A 10,004-nucleotide genomic window follows, 5' to 3' on the forward strand; every position below is an offset into this window, starting at 1 on the left:
TGTGCATCGACTGCTCCGGCGTCCACAGGTCCCTGGGCGTGCACCTCAGCTTCATCAGGTGCGTGGGAGCGTGCGCGGCGGGGAGCTCCGGCCCGTGGGTTACCGCCGGGCAGGCCTGGAGCAGCTGTGCCTCGTTGGTGTGGGAACGCGCAGGGACTCGGTTAGAGAGAAGCGTTATCGCGGAGTGATCGCTTCGGGTTTTTTACGTGGCTTGTTCGCTGGAGGTTTCAGGTCACTCAGCCCTTCCAAGATGGAGTTTCCAAAGCACCTCAGTGGAACGTCGACGTGTTACTTTCGCTAACCTTGCAGAAACGCTGTCTGGACTCTGAATTGTAGAAGCTGAGGGGAGAGCGCGGTGTGTGAATCTTGCCAGTAAAGCAGCAATATCTTTCTTGTAGTGCTGAGCAAGACAAAAAGAGGAATGTTATTATTTTCTGTATCAGCCTAGTGGGGAAGATGGTGTTGGATTTTCAGCTTATTGTTCTTATTTTCAGTACGTGTAAAAGTTAGCATTTTAAGTAACAGAACTGTGACCTTTACTTATTCAGAGGTAAGTTGAGTAACTGGTACGAGACGTACTCTGTCACCTAGCTTTACTTGGTTGTTTTCTCAGTTGCTTTGTCATGTGTTCTGGCCTAATCTGTGGGACGGGCTGAATGTGAGTCTCTCATGTTGTGGTGAGATCACGTGCAGAATGAAAGTTGTTGGCTGTGCTTTCCTCGCTCCAGCTCTGCCGTCTTAACAAGCAAGACAAGTGAGAGGTCCTCTAAATTTGGACACTGTTATTTGGTGTGAAGCTGAACCTGTGATTTTTCCCTTACTTTAAAAGTTCAACTTAATTTCTTACGGGAGCAAAGAAGTTACCAAGATGTTCTTTCTCCCTTTGCCTCCTATACTCTGGGATAGTAGCGGGATATCTGACCGTTCTAGCTCAGAGCTTGCTTTTGCATTTGGTATGCCTGCACATTATTAATAGAAATAATTGGTTCTCGCACAGGTCCACAGAGTTGGATTCTAACTGGAACTGGTTCCAGCTGAGGTGTATGCAAGTGGGCAGCAATGCCAACGCGGTGAGGAGCCTCTGTAGGCATTTTGCTTGCTTTCCCTCTTGCTAATCCACATCCTCTGTTTCTTGTCCCTTTCCTTTATGTGGCTTTCTCGGAACCTCATCTGTTGTTTTTCTGGGTACAAACCTCATCTGAAATGTGTAATGAGGGGAGGCGTTTGGTAGGTGTGCGTGGAAGTCAGACTGTGACCTTTGAATGCGTTGTTTTCTGATGTGCAGATCTGTTATTTCCTTACATCTCATTTAAATGAGAGGCATAGTCCTCTTAAATGAACGGAGTTAGTAACACTGATCAGTTTGAAAGCTCACGCTCAGCATTGTGACTCGGAAGCATCCTCCTGTGGAGGACAGGGATGGTTTTCTTAGGCCTCTGGGGCCTGGAGTGAGACTTCTTGGAGAAAGCTGATCAATGAATGGTTGGTTCATGCTGTGTGCTCAGTATACCATCCCCTGTCTCTGGGAAGCTTCCTTTTTCTGTTGAGTTTATGTCTAATGCTTGCTTGAGTATGATCTAGCAGTCAGGAGACTGAGTATTATTCTCTTTTCAGACCGCTTTCTTCCGCCAGCACGGCTGTACGACCACAGACGCCAATGCTAAGTATAACAGTCGAGCTGCCCAGATGTACAGGGAGAAGATCCGGCAGCTGGCAAGTGCTGCCATGGCCAAGTATGGCACCGATGTAAGTCTGAGCAGCTCTGTACTGTTAGATGTGTAGTGCTGGATGCTGAGTCTTGTAGGATACCTTCTTTTTTTCCCTCTCCTCTCTTCAGCTGCTTATAGATGGACTGAGTGGAGCTCCTGGGCACTCCCCTGACAAGAGTGATGCTGATTTCTTCATGGAGCATACACAGGTGAGAAGAACTGTCTCAACCAGACAGCCTTCACAGCTCTCAAATAGCCAGCTGTTCAGCCGGGAGCAGTCCCACTTAGGTTGGAAGGACTCTAAATTGTATACTCGTTCAGTAGTCACTTGGAAGAACTAAGATTCAGTCGTCAGCCTGGGACATAGTCACAGATCTAAACAGTCCCTCAGGGGGCCTGTAATATCCATGTCCTTTGTTTTCGAGACCATCTTTATCCTCAAGGAATACTCAGAGCTACCAGCTGGAAAAAGCTTTGTGTACTGCATTAATGCATAGTCTCTTTGTACAGTTAAAGCAAGAATGGGCTGTTACTTTGAACTTCTGGTTTAGTCAGCTTTTCAGTGCATAGACCCTGGTAAACTGGATTTGGGCAACTGTTTGCACAATGCACTTGTTTTCTCAAGTGAATAGAGTAATGTGAGAATTGGCTGTATGGCAATAAAAACAGTGGAAGCCAAGATTATTTTAATCTAGGGAAGCTCATTCACACTTTCTCCCAGATTTAAGCTCACCTCCCTAACCTGGGAAGTGCTCGCAGTAGCCAACTCTGATAGTACTGTCAAGTGATGCTGTTGTTCCTCCTGGCCTTCCATTCAGCTTAGCTTCCATTTTTTTCTTTAATTTTTGTCCCTGCTAAGGGAATGTGGACTTGTCCATATGTTATCTTATCGTCAATGAAGGCATAGTCTGGAGTTTGGAACGCGTTTCCTTTGGCCTGAAACTGAATGCAGGTCACTAAACCTGAAGTAAGTTCAGGATTGTTCGGTTCATTCATCTTCTGCAAATCACTGGAATGAGCATCTCCTTGCAGTCTTCCAGTACCTGGGATGTAGCAGATGCCAGCCAGAATCCTGCACAGTCTTCCCCAGAGGTGGAAAAAGCAGCAAAGTCATCAGAAGGCAGTGAAGTGTCGAGTGAGTTCCCTGCTGAATAATCTTTCCAAGAACCTGACTTCATTTCCAGGAGAATACACTTCTGTACCACAGCTGGAAGGGCTGAGCTTCTCCTTTGGTTCAGGCTTGAAGGAGCGGAAGCTTTGTGCACTCTGTGATGTTTAGTTAAATTAGTGGAGACTTCTAAAAACACTGCTCTGTTTGGGATCAGTTCTCTCCTTTTCCTGAAATGCACACAAAACTGTTTTGGGGATTAGCTGCCCTGTTTCCCTGCTTCCAGACATAATTATTTGTCTAAACACTCTTCTCTATCCCTTGAATTTGGTGGGTCTGGAAATGACATGTGAATACAGAGCGGAAAAGTGTTTCTAGGGTGAATGACAAGGAAACCGAGAATCTGGGGGTATAGCTGTAATTTGAAACAGCTTTGTGTATTCCTCTGCAGAGTACTTGCTTTCTTTTAATGTGTTAAGAACACTGCAGAGGGAATAACTTGCTCTGTGGAGATGTAAAGTTGTTGTGCTTGGGAAATTGCACGTAACTGTAACTTGTCTTGTTGGCGGGGGGGAAGGCAGAGGAGGTAGAAGAGATGTAGTGGAACTGTGAGCACACTGAAAAGAAAGTGGTTGAGAATCAATCTGCTGAACGTTCTCTTCTGGTTTTGTGCCCACAGATTCCAGCCAAGGCCCATCTATTGACTTGCTGAGCACATCTCCTAAAGCTCCTCTAGGTAAGTAAGACTCTTCACTGTCTCTCAGATCAGTCTTGCTCTTATATCTACTGTTCAGTAGTAAGCTCAGTGGAGCTGGAACCGATGAGCCAATTTGCAGAATGTCTAAAGGAGCTTATCTTCCTGTGGAGCCAGTACTGAGGATCTCCCTGAACCCTAAAACTGAGCCACAGTTTACTGGAGGTTTCCTCCTCCTCCTTTGGATGATTGAGTTCAAATCTGTCACCTTCCCAAAAGCTTGTTTTCATATTTTGAGCTTTGGACAAAACTTGGCATTTGCATATCTAGAACTTGGCTGATCAAGGCCACATGGCTGTGGTGTTCAGTTTTTGGTTTCTTTCCCCCCACCCCCTGCCAGAAGCTTTGGAGGCAATTGAATTTTTAGCTTCCAGAGTAATAGGGATTTGTATCTGATTCTCCCCTGCCGTTACTGTCCCGGCTGCACACAGAGGATCTAGCTGGAGCTTCTTTCCTTATTGAGAGTGTGCTCCTAGCCTACAGGGGGTTCATCCTGGGTGGAAGGCCTGTGTCCTCAAGTGTCTATTCATTCCCCATGTTTTATGTCTCTTCCTCAGACATGTCCATGTATCTATCAGCACAAGGGCCTGCTCCTGCCAGAGGTAACTGGCCAACAGCTGGCCTGCGCTGGCTGCTTGTGACAACTCTGCTTGCCCCTTCTGTGATTCTGCCTTCAACTCTAACTTTAGCTTCCCGTGCTTGGAGGGAGAGAATAAGCCAAAGCTTACATGTACCGTATTGGGATCTAAAGCAGCTATTACTTCTCTGGAAAGGGATCTTATTGTCATTTCTGTTAAATGTTTCCTGACAGTAATAAAAAAAACTCCAGACAACTCCAAATCAAATGTTAGGAACAGCGAGCTGAAAGCAGTCTTGGACAGTGTGAATGTTTTGAATGCCCCTATTTCAAAAACTTATGGTAAGACTAGAAAAGATACAGGAAAGGCTGTCAAGAATGATCTGAAGTATGGGTTGACAAAAGTCACGTGGGTGTGGAAAGTAAGGAGACACTTCTGTGGAAGAAAAGCCCAACAAGGGCGATGAAAGATTTTGGAGCTACACGTTGCAAGTTGGGAAAACGTCCTGGGCAGTCCCTTTCTGTTTGCTTTGTTCTTACACTTTTCTCCAGGCATCTGCTGCTTGGCTGGACCATGGCTGGTTTTACAAGTGTGGCATGCTTCATGCCCTCGGAGTGACGGGTTCCTGGTACAAGGTGTTGGGGAACCTGTTGCTTTTACAGCTTGCTGCACTTTAGGTCCATTTTGTCATTGGTCTGTTCATGTGAACATGACTTAAGGGTTCTTGTTTCTTTGTTCCTAAGGCATTGGTGAGGCACTGACCTTCATATGGCTCTGAAGCTGCATTTTCTTGGATTTGTGTATGGAATAAATCTAGTCTTTCTCTAGCTACCCTGATCCCTACTGGGTAGGGTCACCAACTGCATGACACTTGGAGGAGCTATTCAAAGGTCTTAATTCACTTACAAGTTTCTCCAGCAATGGACATGCTTCTCGAGGCCACCAGCCTGCAATTGTGGAGCTTCTAAGTGCATCTTTCTTGGCTAGTGAAGTCACCCAGGCTTCTGATGTGAAGCTGCATGGTGTGCCCTGGACTCTATAGCAGCTGGACTGTGGTGGATGTTTGTGTGGGTTGCTGACTAATTTTGGCTTCTTAAATTAATTCACTTCTGTTTACTTGCTGCCTCCCTCCTCTTGCAGAACTTAAATCCTCCCTCATTGGAAAGAAGAAGCCAGGAGCTGCCAAGAAAGGGGTATGTCTGAGCTCTTGTTTTATGGAGAGGAGGTAGAGCATGTCTCATTACTGCCGTCCTTTCCCTGGCCCTTGCTTTCTGCCCTTAACGAAGCTGTGTACTGAGAGATCTATTTGGGGAAGGGAGAGCTTTGTGTCACTGCTTATTTTGAATGATATCTTGTATATTAATGGACAAAACAATTAGGTTTTGGATCATTACTTGTTGTGGTCTGAAGTGTATGTGGCCGATCTCTTAGCACTGGCCACTGGCGGGTTAAGTCTTGGGTGTTCTTCCATACTCTGTTGCAAGCTCTATTGGGTCTGTAGGTTGTGACTACATGTGGAGACTTGAAGGCCTGATCAGTGCGAGAAGGAGTAGGATTCTGGTTTTCTTCTATGATGGGCAATCTAGCGTGAAGAAATTGCTTTTTTTTTGTTTTTGTTTTTCAAGTTGGGTGCAAAAAAGGGTCTTGGAGCCCAGAAAGTGAGCAGCCAGAGCTTCAGTGAGATTGAGCGGCAAGCCCAGGTGGCAGAGCAGCTGAGGGAGCAGCAGGCAGTGGAGTCCAGGAAACAAGATGAGGAGTCCATGTAAGTGCCCTGTTTGGGCTGAATACCTTGCATACATAAGGCAGAAGTAATACGAGGTTAATGCTGTTCACCTAGGACCACCTAATGTGAGTACAGAACATGCTGCACGATAGGATGAGCAGTAGCTATAAGTCAATATGGTCCTTACAACAGGGCACAAGTTATACTGCCATATTTTATTCAAAGTAACGTCCCTGGAAGAGTTTAAGGAGCAGATATGGAGGTATTTTGTGTTTCTGTTGACCTTTCGACAGGACTGAAAAAGGCGAAGGCTGAACTGGATGGGGCATTCTATTGGTGGGGGGCAATGCTTACAGTAAGGAAATAATGTTGAATCTCAACTCAAAAAAAGAGTTGAATCCCAGTGGAGGTGAGATGGGAGGACAAAGCAGTAGCTTCTATGCAAGGATTTTTGGCAGAGCTGTTGTGGAAATGGGTGTTTTGATGGGTTGTCAGGGTTACTCTCCCCCTTGTCCCTTCACAGCATGGGCTGGGGGGGAGGGTAATGGGCTGGTACCCACTATATCTCTTTCCTTTAGAGTCACCTCAATGCGACTGGCTTATCAGGAACTGCAGCTCAATCGGAAGAAGGAAGAGAAGAAACTTCAGAACCTTGAAGGGAAGAAGCGTGAACAAGCAGAGAGGCTGGGCATGGGCTTGGTGTCCAGAAGGTACTTGGCTGTGGATGGCATAGGACAGAGAGGTGCCTTGGATGCACCCTGCTCTGGAAAAGTCTCCTGAAGGCAGTAGTTTGCTGCTCTTGTAACAGATGAGGAGCTTAGTTAAAGTGCTCGTATGCTGGACTATGTCTAAGAATGCTTCAGGCCCCAGAATCAATGGGCACTCTGTTCAGTGGTTCTAGTTCTCATTTGAGTTTTTCCAAAGATGTGTGGCCTGTCAGTGTCTAGCCCTAGAGCCCTGCTGCTTGACAGATGTCCCCCTGCAGAATACTTCCCTTAAGAAGGTAGCTCAAGACTTCTGAGGGAGTCAGGATAAGCTAGATAAGTGGTGAAGGGAGCTGGCATCCCACAATTCTCCCTCGAGCCTTGTGGCACCTGCCCTGCCTGTGAAGGCCAGATTCAGTTTTGAGGCAGACTGGTTGTAGGGGCTGGATGCTGTCAGACCCATTGGCCCTGACTGCCTGTTTGTTGTGCTAGTTCTGTTTCACACTCGGTGATGTCTGAGATGCAAGTAATTGAGCAGGAGACGCCGCTGGCTGCAAAATCTTCCCGCTCCCAATTGGACTTGTTTGAAGATGCTGGAGGCTTCACATCTGGACCCCCCAAGTAAGACTTGGCTTCAGTGTAGTCTTTGGCTTATTCCTGAATTTTACGTCTGGCCTAAATTACCTATTTTTGGTACCTAGGTACAAATATAATCCCTTCTCATTCGAAGATGCATTTGGCTCACGATGGGAAACAGACTCTTCATGGGGTATGGACAAAGAGGAAGAACCTGAGGTGACCACTTCCAGTATTCGGCCAGTTTCAGAGAGGTAAAGCGCCTGCCACTGCTACTGTACCTTTCTTGTGTGTGGGACAAAGGGATAGGTCTGGGAGCTGCGGGGAGAGATGCTGCTGTGTTATGACAGGAGTCTTGTGCTGCAGAAGATATCTTGCATGGACAAGCCCAAGAAAAAGGGCCTTCAGTGAAAGAGGCTTGGGCACTTTGCCTATCGTGTCCCTAAGTTTGATACAGCCTTTATGGTCATCAAGTGCTGGCTTTCCTGAGGTGGGGAGAGGAGAACTCTGATGGTAGCTAGCACTTGAGGATTTGTTGCTTTCCTTTGATCAGATGGGGTCTGAGAGAGAAGTCCGTTTCTTTACTGTGTTGGTGAGCTTAAGCTGAGATGTCTCCTCTCTTGTTTCCTCAGACCCACCAGTAGGCGGGAGACAGAAAACAGGACATCAGTTGTGGAATCCAATGAAGCTCGGCAGAAGTTTGCAGGGGCTAAAGCCATCTCTTCAGATATGTTCTTCGGGCGGGAGGCAGACGCTGAGGTAGATGCATTCTGCAGTGCTTAAGCTGGTACAGCTCTGGCTTCATCTCCTCCTGTTTGCTCGGGTCCTAATTTGTTCCCTTCCTTTATAACCGTTTTGTTTTGTTTTTGGCTGTAGTATGAAGCCAGATCCCGACTGCAGCAGCTCTCAGGCAGCAGTGCTATCAGCTCTGCAGACCTGTTTGGAGAGGCTGAGAATGCACACTCAGGTTTGTTAGCACTCAGCAGGTTGAGGAGGGGGGCAGCTTTGGAGGACCTAGACTGAAGGGGGGTCAGGGTGCTCTCTGGAGCTGGGGAACTCCGGGCTAAGTCCTGCTGCTTCTCGTAGGTGGCGTGTCAATTGGAAATGTCCTGCCTGCAGCTGACATTGCACAGTTCAAGCAAGGAGTGAAATCAGTTGCTGGCAAGATGGCTGTCCTAGCCAATGGGGTGATGAACTCTCTCCAGGTGAGGTTACACTATGGCATCTTCAAACAGGCTATTGTCATGCTCGGGGACTTTCACCATATCCTGGCTTCTGCTGGAATTATCGTCTTCTCAAATTACGTGGAAAGTCCCAAGTAGAGACCTGTCTTTTGTAGCTGATGACTACACTACAATAGCTGAGTAATTCCAGGTGGCCAGTGAACTATACTTGGCCAACCTTACTCTCCTGCTGGACAGGACACCTTGTTATGTCAGATATACCTTCTCCTACAAATCTCAGGCAGAACTTAAAAGTTAAGGCCATTTTACTTCCTGCCTTTGCATGGTGTCCTGTCTAGGTAACCTTGTGCAGCATTCCAATCCCAAACATCCCAAGACCTTGTTATTGGTCGCTGGAGTTTGCATGAGGTGTTGTAGCATGGTGTCTTGGTGTGTTTCCTCCCCAGGATCGTTACGGCTCATATTGATGACCCAGGGACTGCAACTCACAGGGAAGCCAGCAAGAGGCACTGATGCCACCTTTGCCTGGAGTAAACTCTGCAGGATTGTCTTAGTTTGTCTGGGGTGGGTGGGAAGGGGAGAAGGTAAGCAGAGGGGGTCAGGACATGGCTGTGCCCAGGATGCTTTCCAAATATCTCTGGATTCCACTCTATTAAAATTCAATGTGCCCTCATACCCACTGCTATCTACTAGCCAGTGGAGAGACAGGCCTTCTTACAGGGTTAACCTCACTGCTGGGAAAGATATGACAGGAACTCTTGGGCTGCCCTCATCAGTGCTCCTGTCCTTCTTGGCCCATACCTTAGCTTCCAAGTGATGGAGGAAAAGGGAATGCTGTTTTTCTGAACATCATGTTACTTGGTTCCCACAGACATGACTGGTTTTTTTGTTCTGCTCCATGCTCCCAATCCATGGTGCTGTGGAGTCCTCTGTATTTGCAGGGTCTGACTTTTACCATGGGGTAATTCTTTTTACTGTCTTGTAAACCAGCATATATTGATGCAGGAGAAAAAAAATCAAACAAAGCAGAGATTATTTTTTTAGCTTCTAATTACATCATCAGCAAAAAAGGCCCAGGTAAAGAAGTACTGTAAAGATATTTACTGGATCCCTGGTTATTTTGTTGCCCAGCTTTGGACCGAGGTCATGACTTCACCATGAGGTGAACTTCTGAAGTGCAGCAGTGAGGACTGTCATGTTACTGCCGTTCAACTTGGCGCTCTGCTCCTGACTCTGGTTTTAACAAGAGTGTTTTTTCTCTTCCTTGGACTATGGTGTTGAGGACTAGGTAGTAAGAAAAAGGGGGGGAAACGGGCTAGTTACCCACTATTAGAAAGAGAGATCGGGGCAGTTTGTTCTGAAGTTTCTGTCGGCAGCTCACTCTCTGAGGCTGTTAGCAGGCTTGCACGGGCTTCACTGCTCCTGTCCAGGTCGAGGGGCTGTGGTACCTGCAGGGCTGGGGGCGGGAGCGGAAGGGTTACTCTGCGGCTGCTGTGGGGCAGGAGCGGGGTAAGGGTCGGGCCTTCCTGTGGCTTTGTCCCCCGTCCGCCGGCGCGGTTGCACCGTGACAGAACCCGCGGCAGAGCCGGGGCTCTGAGGGGCGACAGCGCTCCCGCCCACCGCGCGAGGCGGGAACGCTGAGCGAGCGCGCTTGCGCGGTGGGTCCGG

At 47.6% G+C, this 10,004-nt stretch overlaps 1 protein-coding gene across 1 annotated transcript; it reads left to right on the forward strand.

Moving 5' to 3' along the window:
• The first annotated feature begins 6 nt into the window (after positions 1–6).
• ARFGAP2 (ADP-ribosylation factor GTPase activating protein 2) lies at positions 7–9,444 on the forward strand. The gene is made up of 15 exons (XM_009329717.1): positions 7–58; positions 998–1,070; positions 1,615–1,746; positions 1,838–1,918; positions 2,742–2,844; positions 3,497–3,553; positions 5,290–5,342; positions 5,775–5,911; positions 6,451–6,582; positions 7,069–7,197; positions 7,278–7,406; positions 7,785–7,911; positions 8,029–8,119; positions 8,239–8,357; positions 8,783–9,444. Exons 2-15 carry the CDS (start codon positions 1,044–1,046, stop codon positions 8,801–8,803), a joined length of 1,338 nt encoding a protein of 445 aa, XP_009327992.1. The 5' UTR covers positions 7–58; positions 998–1,043; the 3' UTR covers positions 8,804–9,444.
• Positions 9,445–10,004: the final 560 nt, after the last annotated feature.

The sequence above is a fragment of the Pygoscelis adeliae genome, unplaced genomic scaffold (assembly GCF_000699105.1).
Source record: "Pygoscelis adeliae isolate BGI_AS28 unplaced genomic scaffold, ASM69910v1 Scaffold117, whole genome shotgun sequence".
Lineage (NCBI taxonomy): Eukaryota > Metazoa > Chordata > Aves > Sphenisciformes > Spheniscidae > Pygoscelis > Pygoscelis adeliae.